Source organism: Dipodascopsis tothii (genome assembly GCF_038497935.1).
Source record: "Dipodascopsis tothii strain CBS 759.85 unplaced genomic scaffold V1510scaffold_9, whole genome shotgun sequence".
NCBI lineage: Eukaryota > Fungi > Ascomycota > Lipomycetes > Lipomycetales > Lipomycetaceae > Neoaidaea > Neoaidaea tothii.
In genome coordinates, this window is record NW_027117993.1 from 122,494 (window position 1) to 144,379 (window position 21,886).

Genomic DNA, 21,886 nt, shown 5'->3' on the forward strand with positions numbered 1-21,886 from the left:
TTTTGCGGTGTAGGGAGCGCATAAGCGGCACGACGCCGCGGCACGGCAGTTGACCCGCGCGCGATCGACGACGTTCTATCAAGCACCGCACACCGCCACAGACGACCGAATCCATCCGAACGCGCCTGCCACGATGTCGGACGGGACCATTATCAAGGCCGAGAAGGACTTCACCGAGCAGCTCGACAAGGAGCTGCCCGAAATCGATGGCGTGCTGGCGGTACGGGCGCGCGCGTGCGGCGCTGACGACAGACCAACCTCCAGGGCGGCCTCGAGCGGCTGCTGGCGCTCGAGAAGCAGACGCGACAGGTACGGGCACGGATGGCGGCGCTGACATAGGCCTCGGACCTGGCGTCGACCGAGCGGCTGCTGCTCAGGATCGTGCGCGCGTGCAAGGAGGCCGGCGAGTACGGCGTGATGACGGAGCAGGTGCAGCTGCTGTCCAAGAAGCACGGCCAGCTCAAGCAGGCGATCACCAAGATGATCCAGGAGGTGATCGGGTTCCTGGACGATGTCACGGACCTGAAGACCAAGATCGAGGTGATCGACTGCGTGCGCACGGTGACCGAGGGCAAGGTAGGTGGGCGCCCGGGCGCGCTGACGGCAGATCTTTGTCGAGGTCGAGCGCGCGCGCGTGACGCGCACGCTGGCCAAGATCAAGGAGGGCCAGGGCGACATTGCGGCGGCGGCGGACCTGATGTGCGACCTGCAGGTCGAGACGTACGGCTCGATGAACAACCGCGAGAAGACCGAGTTCATCCTCGAGCAGATCCAGCTGTGCGTGGCGCGCGGGGACCACACCCAGGCCGGCATTCTCTCGCGCAAGATCTCGACGAGCTACTTCGACGACGAGGCCGTGGAGGACCTGCGCCTGCGCTACTACGAGCTCATGATCGTCATCGCGCTGTACGAGGACCGCTACCTGGACCTGTGCAAGCACTACCGCGCGGTCTACGCGACCAAGAGCGTGCGCGAGGACGACACCAAGTGGAAGGACGTGCTCAAGAACATCGTGTACTTCATCATCCTGGCGCCGCACGACAACGAGCGCTCGGACCTCATCCACCGCATCGAGGCCGACTCGAACCTGGTCCAGCTCGCGCTCGAGTCCGAGCTCATCAAGTGCTTCACGGTCGACGAGCTCATGCGCTGGCCGCGCATCAACGAGATCTACGGCGCCCAGCTGCGCTCGACGCCCGTCTTCGAGGTCTCCAACCCGAAGGGCGAGCAGCGCTGGGACGACCTGCGCAAGCGCGTCATCGAGCACAACATCCGCGTCATCGCCAAGTACTACACTCGCATCCAGACCGCGCGCCTCAAGACCCTGCTCGACCTGACCGAGCAGGAGACCGAGACCTACCTGTCCAACCTCGTCACGGCCGGCACCATCTACGCGCGCATCAACCGGCCCCAGCGGATAGTCTCGTTCGCCAAGCCGAAGGACGGCAACGACGTCCTGAACGAGTGGTCCTCCAACGTGTCGAGCCTGCTCGGCCTGGTCGAGACCCTCGGCCACCTCATCTCGAAGGAGGACCTCGTCAACGCCGCCAAGGCCTAGTCAATGCACATTCCGACTGTAGCTGCGCGACAGCCGCCCGCGGGGCGCTGGGTAGGGTGGCGCTGGGGGCGCACAAGCCCCCGGCGGCCGCTGCGAGGGGGCAGCTGCCTGCGGGCAGATGGCCCCATGTAGCCGAGACCGGCCGCACGCGGTGCGGCTCAGGCTGGCGAGCTGCTTGCGTGCCGTGCGGCTCAGTGGCGCGGCTGCTTGGTAGCCGCACGCGGTGCGGCTCGGTTGCGCGAGTTGCTTGGCAGCCGCACGCCGTGCGGCGCGGTCGTGCGAGCTGCTTGGTAGCCGCACGCCGTGCGGCTCGGTTGCGCGAGCTGCTTGGCAGCCGCACGCTGTGCGGCGCGGCCGTGCGCGCTGCTTGATAGCCGCACAGCGTGCGGCTCTGTCATGCACGGTGTTTGATAGACGCACTGCGGCTCCGCCGTGCCCGATGTTTGATAGCCCACGTGCACCACCCGCCGCCTACTTATACGCGCCCTCGCCGACCGCCGACCGCTCCGGCTCCGCGGCCCGGCCGTGGGCGCCACGCCGGCCGCGGTGCGCTGGCTGCGGGCTACGCGGCCGGGTAACTCGCGCCCCTGATAAGGCTTACCCGGCATCACCAAGCGGCCTTACCTCCACGATAGCGGGCCCGGCAGCAAACGACGAACGATCCGCCCGAGAAAGCACAGCCGGCAAGACCCGGCGGAGACAGAGACCGCGTGCATACACCAGCGTGGTCTACACGTGTCCCCGCCAGAGAGGATCAGATGTCGTGGACGGAGGGCCCCCCGGCGTGGGCCGAGGAGCGCGAGCGCGGGGCGGCATCCGTGTCGCGGGCGTCGTCGGTGCAGCGCGGCCGGCGGCCACGGCGCGACTCGGAGGCCACGGAGAGCAGCTACTACGGCGAGATGGCGCACGACCGCGTCTTTGACGGCCCGGTGTCCGAGTCGGTGCCGTCGTCGCTGTCAACGTTCCAGCACACGGGCCGGGCGCGGTCGCGGTCGAACTCGACGACGACGTCGTTCCGGTTCTTCAACCACGACGACGTCGAGCGCGACCAGGCCGTGTACGGCGACGAGAGCAGCGTGCGGTCCGAGTCGGTGCGCGGGCTCCGGCTGGTGCCGACGCGGTCGCAGCCGCTGCAGTACGACGAGTACACGCGGCCCGAGCCCGCGCGGCCGCTGCTCGGCGACGCGGACGAGCCGCGGCCGCCGAGCTTCGAGGCGCCGCCGGCGCTGCTGCAGCAGTCGGTCTACCTCGAGGAGGAGGACCTGATGATCGCGATGGCCGGCTACGTGACGAGCCCGCTGCGGATCGCGCTGTTTGTGCTGCTGTCGGTCGTGACCGGCGGCGTCGGGTACCTGCTGCTGCGGTGGTTCCCCAAGCTGCGGATCGCGCTGCTCGGCTACCGCGCGCCGCTGGGCGAGTGCGACTGGGTCGTCGTCGAGACGCAGTGGGGCGAGCTGTCGACGCACACGATCGCCAAGGAGGCCTACGGCCGGCCGATCTCGACCGTGTTCTCGGCCGGCGTCGCCCACAAGCCGTCGGCCGACGGCTACGACTGGGACCCGGCGCTGCCCACGCTGCACTACTTTGACTACCGCTACACCCGGCTGATCTTCCACCCTGCCGAGGGCCGCTTCGAGCTCAACAACGCGTGGAAGGACCCGAACTGGACCGCGCTGGCGCACATCCGCGACGGCATCGACACGGCCACCGTCGAGGAGCGCCAGCTCGTGTTCAGCTCCAACAGCATCGACATCGACGACAAGACCGTGGCCCAGCTGCTGGTCGAGGAGGTCCTGCACCCGTTCTACATCTTCCAGGTGTTCTCGATGGTCCTGTGGTCGCTGGACGAGTACTACTACTACGCGGCCTGCATCTTCTTCATCTCGGTCGTGTCGGTCGCCAACACCGTCGTCGAGACGCGCGCCAACATGCGGCGGCTGCGCGAGATCTCGCGGTTCGTGTGCCAGGTCCGCGCGCTGCGCGACGGCTTCTGGGTCTCGATCCCGTCGTCCGAGCTCGTGCCGGGCGACGTCTACGAGGTCTCGGACCCCGGCCTCAGCTACTTCCCGTGCGACTCGGTGCAGCTGACCGGCGACGCCATCGTCAACGAGAGCATGCTCACCGGCGAGTCCATCCCGGTGTCCAAGTACCCGGCCACGGCCGAGACGCTGCAGCTGCTGGCGGGCATGCGCACCGTCGTCGTGCCGGACCTGGCCAAGTCGTTCCTGTTCTGCGGCACCAAGATCGTGCGCGTGCGCCGGCCCGAGTCCGGCGAGCACGGCGTCGCGCTCGCCATGGTCGTCCGCACCGGCTTCAACACGACCAAGGGCGCGCTCGTGCGGTCCATGCTCTTCCCGAAGCCGTCGGGCTTCAAGTTCTACCGCGACTCGCTCAAGTACATCGCGTTCATGGCGCTCATGGCCGCCTGCGGCTTCGTGTTCTACACGATCGACTTCATCCGGCTCGGCCTGTCCAAGAGCCTGATCGCGTTCCGCGCGCTCGACCTGATCACCATCGTGGTCCCGCCCGCGCTGCCGGCGACGCTCACGATCGGCACCAACATCGCGCTGACGCGGCTCAAGAAGAAGAACATCTTCTGCATCAGCCCGAACCGGGTCAACGTCGGCGGCAAGCTCGACATTGTGTGCTTCGACAAGACGGGCACGCTCACCGAGGACGGCCTGGACGTGTTTGGCGTCCACGCCGTCGAGAACGGCGCGTTCACGGACCTGGTCACGGACGCGGCCGCGCTGCTGCCGGCGTCGCCGCGCCACGCCGACAAGCAGGCGCCCGGCCGCAGCCGGCTGGCGCTGCTGTTCACCATGGCCACGTGCCACTCGCTGCGGCTCATCGACAGCGAGCTCGTGGGCGACCCGCTGGACCACAAGATGTTCAAGTTCACCGGGTGGTCGTACGAGGAGGAGGGCGCGCGCCTGGACGCCGGCAGCCGCGCGTCGCCGACCGACGACCGGCTGGCGACCGAGTCGCAGAAGCTGGCGCCGGCGGTCGCGCACCCGCCGGCGGCCCTGGCGCCGCTGATCGCGGCCGACTCCGAGGCCGGCTACGAGAAGGTACGCCCCGCGTGGCGCCGCTGACCCCAGGACAACGCCGACCTCGGCATCATCCGGCTGTTCGAGTTCGTGTCGCAGCTCCGCCGCATGAGCGTCGTCATCAAGCGCTTCAAGGACACGGGCATGCAGGCCTACGTCAAGGGCGCGCCCGAGATCATGCGCGACATCTGCCGGCCGGAGACGTGTAAGTGGCTGTGCGGGCCCGCTGACCCAGTCCCGGACAACTACGAGCAAATTTTGGATTACTACACGCACAAGGGCTACCGCGTGATCGCGTGCGCGGCCAAGCCGCTGCCGAAGCTGACGTGGTTCCGCGCGCAGAAGCTGCGGCGCGAGGACGTGGAGACGGACCTGGCGTTCGTGGGCCTCATCGTGTTCGAGAACAAGCTCAAGGACACGACGGCGTCGATCATCGCCGAGCTCAAGGCGGCCCGGCTGCGCACGGTCATGTGCACCGGCGACAACGTGCTGACGGCCATCAGCGTCGGCCGCGAGTGCGGCCTCGTCGACCGCGCCGTGCCCGTGTTTGTGCCGCACCTGACCGCCGGCGTCGACCACGTCGAGTGGCAGTGCGTGGACGACCCCGAGCTGCGGCTCGACTCGCGCATGCTGCTCCCCCTGCCCGCGCCCTCGGCGTACTCGGCCGACCAGATGCGCCGGTACTCGCTCGCCGTCACCGGCGAGGTCTTCCGGTTCGTCATCAACTGCGGCTCGCCCGAGCTGATCGAGCGCATGCTCATCAAGGCCGACATCTACGCGCGCATGTCGCCCGACGAGAAGCACGAGCTCGTCGAGAACCTCCAGGCAATCGACTACTCGGTCGGCTTCTGCGGCGACGGCGCCAACGACTGCGGCGCGCTCAAGGCGGCCGACGTGGGCATCTCGCTCTCCGAGGCCGAGGCGTCCGTCGCCGCGCCGTTCACCAGCCGCATCTTCGACATCTCGTGCGTGCCCAACGTGATCCGCGAGGGCCGCGCGTCGCTCGTCACGAGCTTCAACTGCTTCAAGTACATGTCGCTCTACTCGGCCATCCAGTTCACGACCGTGGGCATCCTCTACAAGAACGGCACCAACCTGGGCGACTTCCAGTTCCTGACGATCGACATGTTCCTCATCCTGCCGATCGCGGTCTTCATGGCCTGGGCCGGGCCGTACCCGGTGCTGTGCCCCAAGCGGCCGACCGCGAACCTGGTCTCGCAGAAGATCCTGATCCGGCTCGTCGGCCAGATCCTGATCTCGGTCGTGTTCCAGTTCATGATCTGGCTCCTCGTCCAGCGCCAGCCGTGGTACATCCCGCCCGTGCCCGGCTCGGACGACTCGCACGTCAACAGCTCGGACAACACGGCGCTGTTCCTGTCGTCGTCGTTCCAGTACATCTTTATCGCCATCGTGCTCAGCGTGGGCCCGCCCTACCGCGAGCCCTTCTACAAGAACGGTAAGTGTCCGCCGAGCGCGCTGACCCAGTTCCGTTCATGGTCACCATCGCCGCCACCACCGCGCTCATGCTCGCCATCCTCTTCCGCCCGCCGCAGTGGGTCTTCAACCTGCTGCTGCTGACCGAGATGACGACGCGGTTCAAGGTCACGATCGTGCTCTTTGTGTGCATGAACTTCCTGTGCTCGTGGCTGGGCGAGAAGTACGTGTTCCTCTCGCTCTCGACGTTCATCACCCACACCCGCCGCTCCTTCCACGGCGGCCGCCGCAAGCAGCGCAAGAAGTTCAAGCTGCTCAAGCTCCAGCAGGAGTACCTGCTGGACCACGCGTAGTCTAGTTTAGCCATTGGCCTCATGGGGACGGAATCAATTGAATAGTATGGTACATCTCGATTCTAGTCTATGATTCGATGCTCAGTGCTCCTCCTTGTGCTCCCCGTGCGCCTCGTGGTGGCCGTGGTGGCCGTCCCAGGGGTGGCGGAAGCCAAACAGCACCGGGGCGTCCTGTTGTCAGCGATGCCGCGCGTGCACTTACGTTCTTCAGGCGGTAAAACACCCAGAACCACATCGTCGCGCCCAGCAGCTTGGCGCCCCACTTGTGCACCGCGCGCGGCGGGTGGATGTGGATGGGTCCGCTGTACGTCTTGGGGCCGTGGTGTCCTCCAGCCATTCTGCGGGTCAGCATTGTCGGCTGCGCGGGCGGCTGGGCGGCGGCGCAGGCTGGCGGGCGTTGGCGCGGGGGGCTCTGCAGACGGCTGCGACTGCTGACGGTGCTGGCTCGAGCGATGAAGGCCCGCCACGAGCGCCCGGCGGCGGCCACGCTGAGAGGAGGCTCTGTGGGCGGCTAGATGCCGTAGAGCATATAGCCGCTGCGTGAGATTGCCGCACCTGCGCTCAGACGGCCGCCCTCGACGGCGCCACCGCCGGAGAGTCGCCAGAGACTCCGGCAATCACCCGGCAGAGCTCAGCCGCAGCAGCGGGCGAGAAGCAGCCTGTCGGAGTTGCCGCCAGGACCGCCAATGGGCAAGCCTTTGTATCGCACGCCAGGGCCGGGCCATCGATCGGGGCCACGCCGGTCGGCTGTGCCTGCCCGGCCAGAGTTCTGCTCGGTCCCTGCCAGTCGCCAGCCTGCGCCGAGGCCTCTGCCGCCGCATCCGTCGGCCTACCTTTCTTGATGAGTTGTGGGTGTCGAGAAAACAGTTTTCGCGATGGGGGATGTAAGTAACACGTGACGAGTTATAATAGTGCGCGCTTGATTGGTCGAGCAGCAGACCGGGTAAATGCGCCGCACGCCGTGCGGCGCTCGGGATGGCGCGCACCGGCACCGAGGAGCGCAGGCCGCCGGCGATATGAGAGCTCTGGGCGCGCGTGCGGCGGACCAAACAAAGAGCTTCTGATGCCGGGTAACTGAGCCGCAGGGCGTGCGGCGCATTCGGCTGCCCGGCCAGTCCCTTGGCTCAGGCTGAGGAACACGCAAGCACACGATGCACCAATGTGGCTTGTGTGAGGCTCGAGAAGCCCGCGGACTCGTCAATGATCAGCCTCCGGGACGACTCCGTTGGGGCAGCTAGGCGTGGACTGCGGCACGAGGATGTGTGAGCCGCACACCGTGCGGCGCATGCTGCAGACCACCACATCTGGCACGGCCGGGCTCAGCAGCCCACACGTCCAGCAGCCCACACGTCGCTGATCGTCGGCACCTCGGGCGATCTGTCAGCCGGCCGCGACCTGCGAGCCAGGCGGATCCATGCGCGCAGTGTGCCTGCCAAGCGTCCGCAGCCGGAGCGTGCTCGGAGCAGCCGCAGCCGCGTCGGAGGGAGCCGCACGCGGTGCGGCGCACGCGCCGAGTCGCCGCCGGAGGCTGTGCTCCGGCGGATCCCGTAAAGGCAGGCGCTCCCAGCGCCGGGTAACGCCGTAAGACGCCGTAAGAAGCCGGGGCCGCACGCCAACGCACGGCCGAGCGCAATGGCGCCGCCGGGACCGGGCGAGTCGCCGGCGAGCCGCCATGTCTGCAAGCGCGACGGCGACTCGCGCATGGGCCGGGCCAGTCGCGGCGCGGCCGCATATAGCCCGGCGGCGGCCGGGTAACTCGGAGCGGATAGGGTGCGGCGACCGACCCACCGCCGCACGGCGTGCGGCGTACGCTCGCTAAGCTAGCTGCCGGCCCTAGCCCGGCGCCACCGCTGCGAGAGTCACACAACGTCCGGCCAGGGCCCGGCCCGGGTCTGGCCGCCCACGAAAAAAAGTCGGTCGACGCGGTGCACGCGCGGCGTGCGGGCTGTCGTCCCGTCAGGGATCGCCGGGCCGACGCCGGGCACACGCCGAGCTCGCGAAGCCGACCGTTGTATCACGCCACGCGACGCCGCACAGCGTGCGGCTCAGCGCGTTTCGCCACCCTTATCTCCCAACCAGAGTCACCGCGATCAGCGCCGCGTGCCCGCGTGCGCCCCGGGCCAGCGACGCCGGGAGGTTATGCCAGAAAGAAGCCTCGAGCGCCGGCTATTTTTCCGTAGCTCGAAACGGCAGCGTCGGCGCCGTCCTAGGCGTTCTTTGTGGATAGTTTAATCTGGATTGCCGAAACGTAGACATCGGAACGTCTGCCAAAGCTTATCGGCTCGGCGCCGCGCCCCTTGGCCAGGCGTGGCCGGAGCGAGCGCGGCCGCCAGCGCGGCGTGCGCCGGCCACGGCCCGTGTGGGCCCGCGGCCGCGACGTATATATACCGCGCACTGCATGCCAGGTCCTCCTCATCTCACCGGGCTCCCAGCATGGCCTCCACATTCGACATCATCGGCAACCTGCCAATCGACATCGTGCCCAACATAGTGGCGTACGTGCCGCGGTACACGGACCTGATCAAGTTCCAGCAGGTCTCGCGCGCCTGGCGGCACATCTTCACCAACCCCGTCACGTACGCGACCATCGCGCGGCCGGCCGGCGTGGACAACCTCGCCAATGACTACGCGGACGAGTCGGCCATCGACAGCTCGATCGGCTGCTACTCGCGGTTCCTGGAAAAGTGCTACAGCCAGCACGCGGTGCTGACGCTGAACCTGTCGGACACGCACAAGTTCACCGTGCCCGAGACCATCACGACCCAGGTCGCGGCCTCGGCCTACTCGACCGAGTTTCTCGTGCTGTACCTGCGCGGCTCGCACTCGTTCCTGGTCTGGGACTTTGCGGCGCCGACGCTCGAGCCCTACGCGATCCAGCTAGGCTCGACCCGCGTCTCCCAGCTGTTTGTGTCCGACCAGGGCGGGTTCCTGGTCTGGCGCGAGCAGGAGCAGGCGGGGCTGTTTGTGTACCACCTGCGGGGGCGCGCGGCGGCGGCGATGGAGCCGTCGGCGTCGGCCGCGTCGGCCGGCTCGGCCGTGTCGGCGGCGGCCTCGCTCTTCGACGCGCCCTCGCCGGCGTCGTCCGCGTCGTCCGCCGGCTCGCCAGGCCCCGCGCCGGCCCCGGCCGCCCGCGACCCCTCGGGCTTCGTCGACCGCACCGACAAGGCCCTGCTCGACGTCTACCCGTTTCCGCCGCTCTGCCGGCCCGCTGGCATCAACCCCTTCTCCTGCGACGGCCAGCACCTCGTCTGCCGCTTCGAGGTCGTCACCGGCTCGCCCAAGAAGTTCGTCCACGTCTGGGACGTGGTCTCGCGCGAGCTGATCTCGTCCTTCCCCTACTCGGACAGCGGGTTGTGGGAAACGTCGGGCATCCTCGCCGACAAGAAGATCTACCTGTTCTCGATCCCGCCCAAGGCCGAGGAGCTCAACATGATGTTCCCCTTCCCGGGGTTCTGCAAGATCTACGACCTCGAGGGCAACGTCAAGTCCATGATCGGCGTCCTGCCCGGCACCGAGTTCAAGTTCAACCGGATCTTCCAGCCCGCGTGCCGCGACGGCAAGATGTCGTACTGCATCTTCCGCCAGGGCTTCCAGGGCATCTCGCTCTCGACCATGACCATCGACGAGAACACCGGGGTCGGCAAGGAGCAGAAGTTCCACCCGGCGATCGTCCAGGCCGAGGTCGACAAGTACGACAACTTCTACCCCGTGCAGGAGGCCATTTCGCAGGCCGACAGCCGGTGCGTCTACGCGTTCCACGCCATGTCGGCCGACAACGCCATCTCCGGCGAGATGGAGGTCTGGGACACGCTGCACAACACGTCGCGCAAGTACGAGATGCCCAACGTGCGCGCCGTGTTCGGCAACGAGTCGTTTTTCTGCAAATTCGTCAACCGCGATCTGATCGTCCACAGATACCGCGGCTACCACGAGCGGCCGGTTCCCGTGGCCTAGTTTTGGAGGGCGTGTAAACTATGTATTCTAGAGGTGCATCCCGGCGCCGCGAAACAGGCGCCGGCCGGAATGAAAGGAATTAATGTACAAGGTCGCGGCAGGCCTGGCGCGCGGCGTGCTCGAGCGACGAGCGCGCCCAGTCCTGGGTGGAGCGGGCGGCCGGCGGGCGGCCGGCGCGGGCGCGCACGTACGCGTCGAGGCCGGCGTCGAGGCCGGCGTCGAGCCCGGCGGTCTGGGCCAGGTACGCGACCGCCTGGCGGCCGAGCGCGCGGTCGTCGCGCCACAGCCGCGCGACCATCTGCGCCACCGCGTGCCACACGCTCTCGTGACCCGGCGCGTACCGCACCGCCAGGTCCACCGCCTCGCGGTGCACCGCCGCCGTCACCGCCACATCGAAGTAGCCCCCCAGCAGCCAGTCCACAAAGCTCCAGCCCGAGATGTCGCTCGGGTGGTCAAAGCACCAGGCCTTGGTCTCGTCCAGCACGCGCGCCAGCGCCGGCGGCGTCTCGTCGGCCACCTGCTCGACCAGCCACCGCGCGTAGCCCCAGCTGTAGTAGTTCTTTGGGTGGTTCTCGCCCGCGATAAACACCAGCGCCATCTCGCTCGCCAGCACGGCCTCGTCGATGACGTCGTACAGCTGGGCGAGCGTCTCCTTGCGGTAGTTCCACAGCAGCGGCGACTTGCTGTGCTTCTGCAGCTTGCTCATCTGGATCGTCGTCAGCAGCTTGAGCTCGCCCGCCCACGTCACGTTGCCGCCGCCGCCGTCGCGCAGCCGCCGCCGCGCGTTCAGCGCGGTCGAGTTCTCGCTGCCGATCAGCAGCAGGCACATTGACGCCTGCGCGACCTCCTCGGCCTCGTCGGCGGTCCACGCCGGCTGCGCCCGCAGCCGCACGAACCGCCGCCGCGCGTCCACAAACGTCTCGATCAGCAGCGCCTTGGGGATCGCCAGCAGGCCCTCGCCGGGCACGACGATGAACGGCATGTACGCCGCATCGTACACGTCCGCCAGCTGCGAGTTGCGCGCGTCCTGGCCGACCAGCACCGCCGTGTCCAGCGCCGGCGCCGTGTTGAGGTACTCGATGCGGTCCCTGTCGTCAGCCCGGCCATCCCATCCGGCACCTACACCCGATCGTCCAGCAGCGCTCGGTACAGAAGCTCGACGCGGCTCATGGGGGCGTGTGGTGGTGCAGGATGTCCCATCCGCGTACGCTACGCCCACTACAATTCGCGCGGCGTCCGCGGCCCGGAAAGGCAAGTGCTCAAACATCCCGAACAAGCATTATTTTACTACCTAGTATATTACTGTCACAAAGTTCTACAAAAAAACACACGCAGCGCATCTATTTGAAGACCTTGCCGTCGACGATCTCCTTGGAGACGCCGTCGACTACGTAGGGCTTGTCCCAGGCCCACATGTCGTTGACAAACTCCTTGTCCTCGGGCTTGGCGGCGTCGAGCTTGGTGAACTCGTACGACTCCCAGTCAGGAGCGACGTCGAACGCGGGGACAGCGTCCTGGCCGCGGACGAGGAACGCACCGACGATGCCGTTGTTGTTGTTCTCGCCGAACACAACCAGGCAGCCGAAGAGGTACTTGGTCGAGGCCGACAGGCGGTTGAAGAAACCGCCGACGAGGTTGTTCGACATGAACGTGAGCGTGAGCTCGCTGTCGTACTTGTACTTGACCTTCCACAGCGAGTACTCCTCCGGGTTGTAGTGCTCCCAGAACCAGGGGAGGGCCACCGGGCGGGTGTCCTCGTTCGAGTACTGGCGCTTCCACTCGTCGAGCGGGAGCGTGGCCTTGCCGAGCGCCTCGAGGGGGTGCTTGGGCTTGGCCTCCTTGGGGGCCTCGTCCTCGACGGCGGCGGCAGCCGGGGCGGCGGCCTTGGGGGCGGCCTCCTTCTTGGGGGCGGCCTCCTTCTTGGGCGGCGTGTACTTGACGGGCTCGTCAATGTACTTGGGCTCGCCGTAGACGGACTTGTAGATGTCCTGGTTGATGACCAGGTCGAGCCATCTGCTGAAGGCAGGGAACGACGAGCGGAACGACGTGCCGAACACGTTGGCGACACCGCGCGACGCCATCGACGCCGAGAAGATGTCGGCCAGCGTCAGGCGCTCGCCGACGAGGTACGTGTTCTCGGTCAGGTACGGCTCGAGGAAGGTCGACACCAGCTGGCAGTAGTCAGCCTCGGCCTTCTCGACGCCCTTCTTGTTGTACGGGTCAAGGCCGACCAGGGGGCGGAACCAGGCCGAGAGCTTGGGGCCTAGCTCCATGTTCGAGAACGACATCCACTTCACGATCGACGCGTACTCCTTCTTGGTCGAGCCAAGGAGGGTGGTCTCGGCGATCTGGCTGGCGACTGCCATTGTTAGTCTGGGCATACCAAACACGTGGCTGCAGGTCGTGTCAGGAGTTTACACAAATGTCGACAGGTCTGGCCGGCTGTTTGGACCGGCCTCTTAAGACAGGGATAACATTGTTCATCATTCGAACCTGCAGCCGCGCCCGTCTCACTTACAGTACAGCTGGATGGCGATGGTCTCGTGGAGAGTGAAGCCGTCAGCGCCGATGAAGGCGGGGATCTTCTTGTGGGGGAACTTGGCCAGGTACTCCTCAGAGAAGACCTTCTGGGGACCGCCAGTGTGGACCAGCTCGACGTCGAGACCGGCCGCCTTGGCGACAGCCAGGCACGGCATGGTGCGGGGGTTGCCCTGGAGGGAGAGTCAGTGCCTGGTCGAATTGAGTGCGGCGGTCGGCGGGTGCCCGCCCACGCCCGCCGCTCGTTGGCGGCCGGCTGGTCGCGTGTTCCGCCCTGTGACTGCTCAAGCTTACCTCAAATCCGTAGAGCTTTCCAAAAGACATTTTGTACAGGTAGTTTGCAGACACAAAAGGATCTTGCGGTACAATTAATATTTAAAGGATTCAAAAAAAAATTTTCGCATAGTGTTGCACCACAAGTGTACACAGTTCAGCAAACGTGCTGAGCCCTACGCCACGGCGTGTACTCAGGAGTGCGCAACCGCCAGGGCGCGTCGGCGTCGGCCCTAGCCCTGTAATGACCGGGTAAACACGCACCCGCCGGGTAAGCGGCCATCCTCCCGCCCGCTCCCGTGGACGGCATTGACTTTGGCAGAGTTTTCAGCGGAAAAAAAAAATTACCGACCGTCGGCCGACCTGGGATCCGCAAACCCTCTCACGCGCACGACAGACAGGCCACATAGAGGCGCCGTGCATCCCGCAGTCAATTCGCCCCAGCCAGAGCCAGAGCGTGTCTTTGGACGGCCAGCGGAGTGCACAGCGAGCAAGAGCTAGAGCAAACGACCACGCAGAGTGCAGCCGCGACCACCGCCATGGAGTGGACTGCATCCCTCAGCGCCCGGCTCGCCCGGCTGGCCATCGGCCAGGCCATCCGGCAGACGCCCCGGAGCGGCGTGCGCATGATGAGTTCGTCCGCGGTACGCGCTGCGGACAAGACCGCCGTGCCGGTCCGGCCGGCGTTTCTGCCCCGGCAAACGGCAGAGGAGGTGGCCGAGCTCACCCGGCGGGTGCCGGTTTCGCCGTCGTACTTCACACTCAAGCCGGAGCACAACGACCTGATGATCTACCTGAACTCGCTCGTGTCCAAGTACAGCGCGCTGCCGACCGTGACACGCGAGCACTACGGCAACATCACATTCATCTCCAAGGAGGAGTTCCTGTCGCAGGCCAAGCGCAAGTCCAAGGACTACACCGACTTCCTCAAGGTCATCAACCGGCTGCTGTGCATCGACCCGCAGCTGCGGCCCGAGGAGGTCGACAAGGTGCTGCAGCAGTACGTGAGCATCCAGAAGCTCGAGGACCGGCTGGCGCGGCAGCGCAAGGTCGACAAGCTCGGCCGCGCGTACGGCACCGGCCGGCGCAAGAACGCGACCGCGCAGGTCTGGCTCGTCGCCGGCGAGGGCAAGGTCCTCGTCAACGGCAAGTCGCTGGCCGAGCGCTTCGGTCGCATCGACAAGCGCGAGGCCGCTGTGTGGCCGCTCAAGGTCGTCCAGGCCGAGACCGCGTTCAACGTGTTCGCGGTGTGCCACGGCGGCGGCACGACCGGCCAGGCCGAGGCCATCGCATTGGGCATCTCCAAGGCCCTGCGCGCCTACAACCCGTTCCTCATCTCGCGGCTGCGCAAGGCCGGCTGTCTCAAGCAGGACCGCAGGGTCGTCGAGCGCAAGAAGCCCGGCAAGCTCAAGGCCCGCAAGAGTCCCCAGTGGGTCAAGCGTTAAGGGCTACGCGTCCGATGTACATTCTGCAACCGGCGTCATCCGACGCCACGACTCTTGTTACTTGTTTTCCTGTGCTCTGATGCATCCTGCATGTAAGCGTTCTGTTCGTTCCGATGATATTGTACATATGTGAATAGGAACTAGTGCGCAACGCACGACTACAGCTGCCCGCGGCCGCGCGCCCGTCTAGAACAGGTCCAGCGTCATGCTCTGGGCGATGTTCTGCCGTCAGCGCCGTGCCGCCGCGCCCACTCACCGTGTTGCCGACGAGCTTGACAAACTCCTCGAAGCTGATCTTGCCGTCGCCGTCTTCGTCGGCCTCCATGATCGTCTTGTCGACTATTTGCTGCAGCTGCTGCGCCTTGAGGTTGTTGCCGACCATCATCTTCATGACAATGAACAGCTCGCCGTTGGAGATGTAGCCGTCGCGGTCGATGTCGTAGACGTTGAAGGCGACTGCGGTCAGCGCGGTCGGGGGTATGCTTACAGCGCAGCTTCTCCTCACGGCCGCCCTTGGACGAGAACGCCGAGAGCGCGGAGATGAACTCCTGGAAGTCGACGTCGCCGCCGCCGTCCTCGTCGAAGATGGCAATGAGTCTGCTCGCGAGCGGGTTGGTCGCGATCGCCGGCACGACCAGGAACTCGCTCTTATCGATCGTGCCCGAGCTGTCCTTGTCGAGCTTCATGAACCGCTTGCGCAGCCGGTCAACCTCGTCGTGGTCGACTGCGGTTAGCTGTGCCCGGTTCGCTCGACTCACAGTTTGTCGTCTCGACAATCTCGTCGAGAAGTTGCGACCCTCCGGCTCCCATGGTGGCTGCTAGTACCGATCGCCGGTGAGATGCTGTGCACGTGTCTGGCCCGGTCTCAAGGCTGCGTTTGTTGGCTGCTGGAGTGCTCAGAGTCTGCCCGCTATTGCAAATTGCGACGTGCCGTCGTGGAGGTGTCTGTCCTGCGATCCCTAATTATTCGCCGCTGGCGAGCACTGGGGTGGGTGTGCTTACCCGGACAAGTTGCCACGGCAACTGGGACGTGCGGCGCGCGCCGTTGCCACGGCAACCTGCGCGCTGGCCGTCCCCCGAAATCGGAGGGTAACCCTAGCCCTTAAATCGCTGGCCTCTATCGGCAAAAAATTACTCTACGTCGACGAGTCCACGGCCAAGTGCGCACACCGAATCGCTAGTCTTTCCGACGCTCTCCGCACACGCTCCGGACACCAGCCCTAGTAGCCGACTACGGGTACACGACGCACTTCTTGAGGTACGAATTGCGCCTGCTGGCCGGCCGCCGCCCGCGCGAACGCCGCACCGTCGACAATTTTTTCTGGCCGGCCGCCAGCAATTGTGAGTCACAGGGCTGACGGCAGACCATCCGAACGGACAGTCAGTGATCCCACAAGCGTCGCTTCATCAAGGTATGTGTGTCACGGATGCCGTTGCGGAGACAGCGCTGACAAGCAGCACCATGGGCAAGTCTTTTAAAATCTCCGTCCCGTGCTCGTCGGCCAACATTGGCCCCGGCTTCGACGTGATCGGCCTGGCGCTCTCGGTGTACCTTGAGATGGAGGTGCGCATTGACGAGAGCGCCGCCGGCGTCGCGCAGAACTGCCAGCTGTCGTACGAAGGCGAGGGCGCCGAGAACCTGCCGCTCGAGGCCGACAAGAACCTGATCACGCGCACGGCGCTGTACGTCATGCGGTGCAACGGTGTGCGCACGTTCCCGGCGACGACGTTTATCCACATCAAGAACCCGATCCCGCTCGGCCGCGGCCTCGGCTCGTCGGGCGCGGCTGTCGTCGGCGGCATCATGCTCGGCAACGCGGTCGCCGGGCTGGGCCTGTCCAAGGAGCGCATGATGGACTACTGCCTGATGATCGAGCGCCACCCGGACAACGTTATGGCTGCCATGATGGGCGGCTTTGTGGGCTCGTACCTGCGCGACCTCGACGAGAAGGACACCGCGCGCAAGGAGATCCCGCTGAGCGAGGTCCTGCCCGAGCCTGCCGGCGGCATCGACACCGGCGTTAAGCCGCCGGAGCCGCCGATGGCGATCAGCAACTACATCAAGTTCGACTGGTGCCGCGAGATCAAGGCCGTGGCCATCATCCCGAACTTTGAGCTGGCCACGTCGAGCTCGCGCAGCGTCCTGCCGGCGACGTACGCGGCCAAGGACGTTATCTTCAACATCCAGCGCGTGGCCGTGCTCACTTCCGCGCTGTGCCGCTCGCCGCCGTCGCCAGACCTCATTTACGCGGCCATGCAGGACAAGATCCACCAGCCGTACCGGAAACACCTGGTAAGTGCGTGCGCGCTCTCGCTGACCCAGATCCCTGGTCTTAGCGAGGTTCTGGCCAAGATCACGCCGCAGTCCAACCCTGGCCTGCTCGGCATCTGTCTGTCGGGCGCGGGCCCGACCATCCTGGCGCTCGCTACCGAGAACTTCGACGCCATTGCCGCCGACATCATCGCCATCTTCGCTAAGGAGAACGTGCAGTGCGCCTGGAAGCTGCTCGACCCTGCCTACGACGGTGCGACCTGTGTTGACCTGGCCTAGGACCGCCGGTGCCGGCCGACTTTTTGGTATGACGACGTGCTTGAGTGCTCGGCCGCGGCCGACAGTGTACAATAGAGCATAGGTGCAGTAATTGCTTCGCGCTTCATGGACTGCGCTCGTAGGACGGCGGTCGGCAAATGAAGCGCCGACTGCCGACGCCAACGGCCGTACACCGGTCGCCGCTCCACGCCGGTCGGCTGCCGGCCGGCGGTCGGTCGGCCGGTAGTCCGATCTATCCCCAGCCACACCCTGCGGCAGTCTCACATATAGCCGCTGTGGCGCATAACCGCACGTAGAGCGACTCCTTGGCGGAGTCGGGCCGGAGGCTTGCCCGTGGCGGTGCAAATGGCTTCGGCGGTGATCCCGTCAAGGATGCCCGGGCGAAAAGAACTTCACCCGCCAAAGCGCGGCTACACACGGAGCCACCGACGGAGCCTCGTCTGTAGAGGCCCACGGACCTCTCGCGGTGACTTCGTCGGGTGCGCCCTGCCGGTAGCCGGTGGGCAGTCGTATAGCCGCAGTGGCATATAGCCGCATTGGTGCAAAGCCACCCCCTTTTCAGCCGGCGCCAGGAACTGGCGGTGCTGAGGCTGCAACATTGGTCATGCTTACACTATCCTGATGACAAACCATGCCGCAATCTCTGCAGCCACCGTCTCGGGCCGCTCCGAGTACACTCCTAGTGTGCAGCCAAGCCCGTAGCCCGCACACGGACGCGAACATCGAGAGCGCTGCGGCACAATGACTCTGCTTGATATGGCCGGACTTAAACGAGGTTGTTTTTGGAAACGCACTGATAAAGCGTATTCGCAAGCATCACCAATTGAACGCGTCCAAGGCGACATCAGCATTTAAAGTCCGTCGTCGCCGCCATGAAGTTCTCAACAATGAAGCCAATCGTGCAGTTGATCGTCGGCTCGACTCGCCCGGGTCGGGTGGGCCCTAGCATCGCGTCGTGGGCCAAGACCATCGCAGACAAGCAGTTTCCTGAACTCGACTTTGAGATCGTCGACCTCGCCGACTACCCGCTGCCGCTGCCGACGTTTGAGACGCAGCCGCCCAAGAACGCGGCCGGCGTGTATACGCAGCCCGAGACCCAGCGGTTCTCGGCCAAGGTCGCGACCGCGTCGGCGTTCCTGTTCCTGACGCCGCAATACAATTGGTCGTTCTCGGCCGTGCTCAAGAACGCCATTGACCACCTGTGCGTTGAGTGGAACGACAAGCCGGCGGGTATCATCACGTGGGCGATGCGCGAGAGCGATCGCGCCGCTGTCGGCCTGCTGCCGATCCTCGAGTGTCTGCGGATGCCGGTCGCGCGGCCGCTCGTGGCCATCAACGCCGGCTTCACCGTGCGCGACGAGAAGTTTGGGCTGCGCGACCCGGCCACCGATTTTGTGGGCTACGAGCCGACGCTGATCGAGGCCGTGGGCCAGATCGCCGCGCTGCTGAAGGAGAAAAGTTCGTGATGTATCTAGAAATGAAAGCCGGTTGCGGGGAAGTGACAACTCCCACACCACCGAAATGCTTGCCAAGGACCGGACGTTTGTGGTGACCGGAGGGTATGTCGGTGCTGGATGCGCTGACGGCAGGGCGGCCGGGCTGGGGCTAGGCGCCGTGGAGGAGCTCGCACGGGCGGGCGCCTTCGTGGCCGTGCTGGACCGTGACAGCGACCTCGGCGCGGCTGCGGTCGCTGGCAAGCCACACCTGCGCTTCTTCGAGCTCGACGTGACCGAGACAGACCGCGCGGCCGCCGTCGTCGACGCCGTGGTCGCGTGGACCCGGCAGACCGGCAAGCCGCTAGGCGGCGTCGTCAACGCCGCCGGCGTCGGCATGGCTGGCAAGGTACGGCATCCGCGGGCTCGCTGACCAGACTCTCGACCGCGCCGGCGAGCCGCTCGACCTGGACGTGTTCGCCATGGTCGTGACCATCAATCTCGTCGGTACGTTCAACATGACCCGGCTGGTGGCCAAACACCTCGTTGGTGTCGATCCGGACGCCGAGGGCGAGCGCGGCGTGATCATCAACGTCAGCTCGGCCTCAGCCTACGACGGCCAGGCTGGCCAGGTGGCCTACGCAGCCTCCAAGGGCGCCGTGGCGTCCATGACGCTGCCGCTGGCACGCGATCTGGTCCCCTTCGGCATCCGCGCGGTCGCCATCGCGCCCTCCCTCTTCGAGACAAACATGACCGCGGGCGTGTCGGCCAAGGCCTACACACAGATGCAGCGGCTGCTCGAGTTTCCGCCGCGGTTTGGCCGGCCGGCCGAGTTTGCGCTGCTTGTGCGCGCCGTCGTCGAAAACGTCATGCTCAATGGCACCGTGATCCGGATCGACGGCGCGACCCGGCTGAGCAAGCTTTAGCAGCTGCCAACAGACAACCCCGCTCACCGTCGGCCCGAGACCGCTGCCGTCGCCGTCGTCCAGGTCGTCGGCGTAGCTTGATTGCCTAGTATAGACAGTTACCTTCCACACAAACGGGATTCTCGCGAGTTACCCTCCGCCGTAGAAACTAGCTGAAGGCAAGATGTTCCAATTGCGCGTCAGGGCGCATTGCGTCTGCGGCGTGTGCCCCCCACCCTATCAAACATGCGTCCGTTTTGGGCTGGCGCGGTCCGTTTCGGGACTCCGATGTCCGCGCCCGTGGGGCTTACGTCCTGGCACGGGCGGCGGTCGGACGCTGCGGGCGGGGGTCGGATGGCGGGAGGCCCAGCGGCCACGGCGACGGCAGCTACGACGGCGACGGCGGTCGTGGCAGCCGCGGCCGGAGCGTCAGGCACGCCGATCCGGATCGCCGTCGCCCTGGCCTCGGCGCCGGCCGGCCCGGGCAGCGAACAGAGCCGCACGGAAGCAAATTTTCCGCTAAAGGCGCCCAAACGGGATATGCAAACTTACCCGGAAATGCTTCCCAATGTGGAAGTATGACGACATGGTGCGCAGCATCGACCGTTTCGCTCGCGGGCGTCGGCTTAGTTTATCCGATAACGTCGGGCGCAGCAGGCCGGCCGTGCAACGCGGCGTGCGTCAAGGGGCCAACGCAAGCGCCAAGATCGGCGGGCGTGAGCCGCCGGGATAGAGGTAGCCAGCCGTGATAGGTGACGCGGGCGCGACGAACTGAGCCGACATATCCGTAGTGACTCTGGGCAATTGAACCTTGTGAGCGCGAATCGCAGAACCAAGGTCGCGGTAAGTCACAGGCGGGTGACAGCTGGCGGGTTCGTGCCGATCCCGCGTTCCAGCGGGGGCCTTGGCGAACCCGGCCCGCCTCGGCCTAGCCGGCGAGTGCTAGCTGCGCGGCCGGGGCCGTGGGGAAGCCGTTTCGGGCGACGCCGGCGCCGGCCGCACGCGAGAAAGAAGCTTCGGCCGCGAGCCGACGTCTATAAAGACCGCCGCGCGCCCCCGGTAGGCAGCACCCACACCTACTGCTATCACAATGCCTGTCACCCACGCTACTGGAATTGGCCCTGTGCCCACCGCCGCGCCCAAGCTGGCCCCCAACGTTCTCGACCTGTTCTCGCTCAAGGGCAAGGTCGCGTCCGTGACCGGCGCCTCGTCCGGCATCGGCAAGGAGGTTGCTATCGCCTACGCCCAGGCCGGCGCCGACGTCGCGCTCTGGTACAACGGCAACCCCAAGGCCGTCGAGACCGCGGCCATGCTCGAGAAGGAGTACGGCGTGCGCGCCAAGGCCTACAAGTGCCCGATCACCGACTCGGCCGCGGTCGAGGCCACGACGGCCCAGATCGTCAAGGACTTTGGCCGCCTGGACGTCCAGGTGGTCAACGCGGGCGTCGCCTGGGAGGCCGGCCCCATGATTGACGTCGAGGGCCACGACGAGTGGAAGAAGGTCATCGACATCGACCTCAACGGCGCGTACTACGCCGCCAAGGCCGCCGGCCGCGTCTTCAAGAGCCAGGGCACCGGCTCGCTCATCTTCACTGCCAGCATGAGCGGCCACATCGTCAACATCCCGCAGATGCAGGCCTGCTACAACGCCGCCAAGGCCGGCCTCCTCCACCTCTCGCGTTCGCTGGCCGTCGAGTGGGCCGGTTTTGCGCGCTCCAACACCGTCTCGCCGGGCTACATGATCACCGAGATCTCCAACTTTGCGCCCAAGGACACCAAGCAGAAGTGGCAGCAGCTGATCCCGCTCGGCCGCGAGGGCAACCCGCGCGAGCTCGTCGGCGCCTACCTCTACTTTGCCAGCGACGCCTCGACGTACACGACCGGCGCCGACCTGATTGTGGACGGCGGCTACTGTGCGCCGTAGACGACCGCCGAGGTCACATGTTAAATAGTCAATTGAGAGCTGGAATCTGCCCCTGTAACGCACGGCGCCCACCCTAACCGCCTACGTCAGTCTCAGCCGTACCGCAGTTCCGAGGCGCCGCTCGCTGCGCGGCTCGGTCTATTCTGGGAGCGCGCTAAACTCCGCACATACGCGTTTATTAGGCCGGGTAACATCGGGTAACATAACCTGGCCTCCGCTCGCTGGCGCAATGGCCTGCCTCCCTGCGGTCACTTTTTTTTGTCCACGGCGTCTCTACCAGAGAACCGCACGCATCCCTTCCTTCGACGCTCTCAACCGGGCGGTGCGGCATATCCAGGTCCCTGGCTGACGATTGAGCGACAGTTCGGTGAGTGCGCGCGCCCGGCCGCGAGGTGCAAGTCGAATCGGCGGCCTGGGAAAGAGCCACGAACGATTGTCCAGCAGCCGGCGCCGTCGGATCCCGCGCCA

The 21,886-nt window shown here is 66.0% G+C and overlaps 12 protein-coding genes across 12 annotated transcripts; 8 read left to right on the forward strand and 4 right to left on the reverse strand.

Moving 5' to 3' along the window:
* Positions 1-65: 65 nt before the first annotated feature.
* On the forward strand, positions 66-1,579 carry V1510DRAFT_414256 (PCI domain-containing protein). The gene is made up of 4 exons (XM_066933380.1): positions 66-220; positions 253-309; positions 340-576; positions 608-1,579. The coding sequence occupies exons 1-4, from the start codon at positions 134-136 to the stop codon at positions 1,556-1,558; spliced, it is 1,332 nt and encodes a 443-aa protein (XP_066789865.1). The 5' UTR covers positions 66-133; the 3' UTR covers positions 1,559-1,579.
* Positions 1,580-2,072: 493 nt separating this feature from the next.
* On the forward strand, positions 2,073-6,490 carry V1510DRAFT_429326 (uncharacterized protein). Its single transcript, XM_066935309.1, has 4 exons — positions 2,073-4,629; positions 4,660-4,813; positions 4,844-6,064; positions 6,094-6,490. The coding sequence occupies exons 1-4, from the start codon at positions 2,317-2,319 to the stop codon at positions 6,393-6,395; spliced, it is 3,990 nt and encodes a 1,329-aa protein (XP_066789866.1). The 5' UTR covers positions 2,073-2,316; the 3' UTR covers positions 6,396-6,490.
* Positions 6,477-6,732, reverse strand: V1510DRAFT_402196 (uncharacterized protein; the record flags this gene model as incomplete). Its single annotated transcript, XM_066932088.1, has 2 exons — positions 6,477-6,566; positions 6,598-6,732. The coding sequence occupies 2 exons, from the start codon at positions 6,730-6,732 to the stop codon at positions 6,477-6,479; spliced, it is 225 nt and encodes a 74-aa protein (XP_066789867.1).
* A 2,031-nt stretch (positions 6,733-8,763) lies between these two features.
* On the forward strand, positions 8,764-10,433 carry V1510DRAFT_414262 (uncharacterized protein). The gene has a single exon (XM_066933381.1). It carries the CDS (start codon positions 8,829-8,831, stop codon positions 10,347-10,349), a length of 1,521 nt encoding a protein of 506 aa, XP_066789868.1. The 5' UTR covers positions 8,764-8,828; the 3' UTR covers positions 10,350-10,433.
* Positions 10,434-10,536: 103 nt separating this feature from the next.
* On the reverse strand, positions 10,537-11,603 carry V1510DRAFT_375932 (uncharacterized protein; the record flags this gene model as incomplete). The annotated part of the gene is made up of 2 exons (XM_066931555.1): positions 11,473-11,603; positions 10,537-11,437 (listed from the first exon to the last, which is right to left on the reverse strand). Coding segments are annotated over exons 1-2 (978 nt in total), but the record flags the coding sequence as incomplete, so codon positions are not given.
* Positions 11,604-11,615: 12 nt separating this feature from the next.
* V1510DRAFT_414265 (eEF1-gamma domain-containing protein) lies at positions 11,616-13,313 on the reverse strand. Its single transcript, XM_066933382.1, has 3 exons — positions 13,182-13,313; positions 12,868-13,060; positions 11,616-12,708 (listed from the first exon to the last, which is right to left on the reverse strand). The coding sequence occupies exons 1-3, from the start codon at positions 13,209-13,211 to the stop codon at positions 11,690-11,692; spliced, it is 1,242 nt and encodes a 413-aa protein (XP_066789870.1). The 5' UTR covers positions 13,212-13,313; the 3' UTR covers positions 11,616-11,689.
* A 26-nt stretch (positions 13,314-13,339) lies between these two features.
* Positions 13,340-14,798, forward strand: V1510DRAFT_414267 (mitochondrial 37S ribosomal protein uS9m). Its single transcript, XM_066933383.1, has 2 exons — positions 13,340-13,431; positions 13,483-14,798. Exon 2 carries the CDS (start codon positions 13,700-13,702, stop codon positions 14,603-14,605), a length of 906 nt encoding a protein of 301 aa, XP_066789871.1. The 5' UTR covers positions 13,340-13,431; positions 13,483-13,699; the 3' UTR covers positions 14,606-14,798.
* Positions 14,539-15,551, reverse strand: V1510DRAFT_429332 (uncharacterized protein). The gene is made up of 4 exons (XM_066935310.1): positions 15,364-15,551; positions 15,093-15,329; positions 14,862-15,061; positions 14,539-14,827 (listed from the first exon to the last, which is right to left on the reverse strand). The coding sequence occupies exons 1-4, from the start codon at positions 15,413-15,415 to the stop codon at positions 14,792-14,794; spliced, it is 525 nt and encodes a 174-aa protein (XP_066789872.1). The 5' UTR covers positions 15,416-15,551; the 3' UTR covers positions 14,539-14,791.
* Positions 15,552-15,748: 197 nt separating this feature from the next.
* Positions 15,749-17,264, forward strand: V1510DRAFT_414271 (GHMP kinase). The gene is made up of 3 exons (XM_066933384.1): positions 15,749-16,017; positions 16,064-16,898; positions 16,929-17,264. The coding sequence occupies exons 2-3, from the start codon at positions 16,068-16,070 to the stop codon at positions 17,154-17,156; spliced, it is 1,059 nt and encodes a 352-aa protein (XP_066789873.1). The 5' UTR covers positions 15,749-16,017; positions 16,064-16,067; the 3' UTR covers positions 17,157-17,264.
* A 276-nt stretch (positions 17,265-17,540) lies between these two features.
* On the forward strand, positions 17,541-18,648 carry V1510DRAFT_414275 (NAD(P)H-dependent FMN reductase C4B3.06c-like protein). Its single transcript, XM_066933385.1, has one exon. The coding sequence runs from the start codon at positions 18,029-18,031 to the stop codon at positions 18,620-18,622; it is 594 nt and encodes a 197-aa protein (XP_066789874.1). The 5' UTR covers positions 17,541-18,028; the 3' UTR covers positions 18,623-18,648.
* Positions 18,649-18,677: 29 nt separating this feature from the next.
* V1510DRAFT_402204 (NAD(P)-binding protein) lies at positions 18,678-19,515 on the forward strand (the record flags this gene model as incomplete). The annotated part of the gene is made up of 3 exons (XM_066932089.1): positions 18,678-18,715; positions 18,746-18,998; positions 19,048-19,515. The coding sequence occupies 3 exons, from the start codon at positions 18,678-18,680 to the stop codon at positions 19,513-19,515; spliced, it is 759 nt and encodes a 252-aa protein (XP_066789875.1).
* Positions 19,516-20,142: 627 nt separating this feature from the next.
* On the forward strand, positions 20,143-21,476 carry V1510DRAFT_414279 (uncharacterized protein). Its single transcript, XM_066933386.1, has one exon. It carries the CDS (start codon positions 20,585-20,587, stop codon positions 21,416-21,418), a length of 834 nt encoding a protein of 277 aa, XP_066789876.1. The 5' UTR covers positions 20,143-20,584; the 3' UTR covers positions 21,419-21,476.
* Positions 21,477-21,886: the final 410 nt, after the last annotated feature.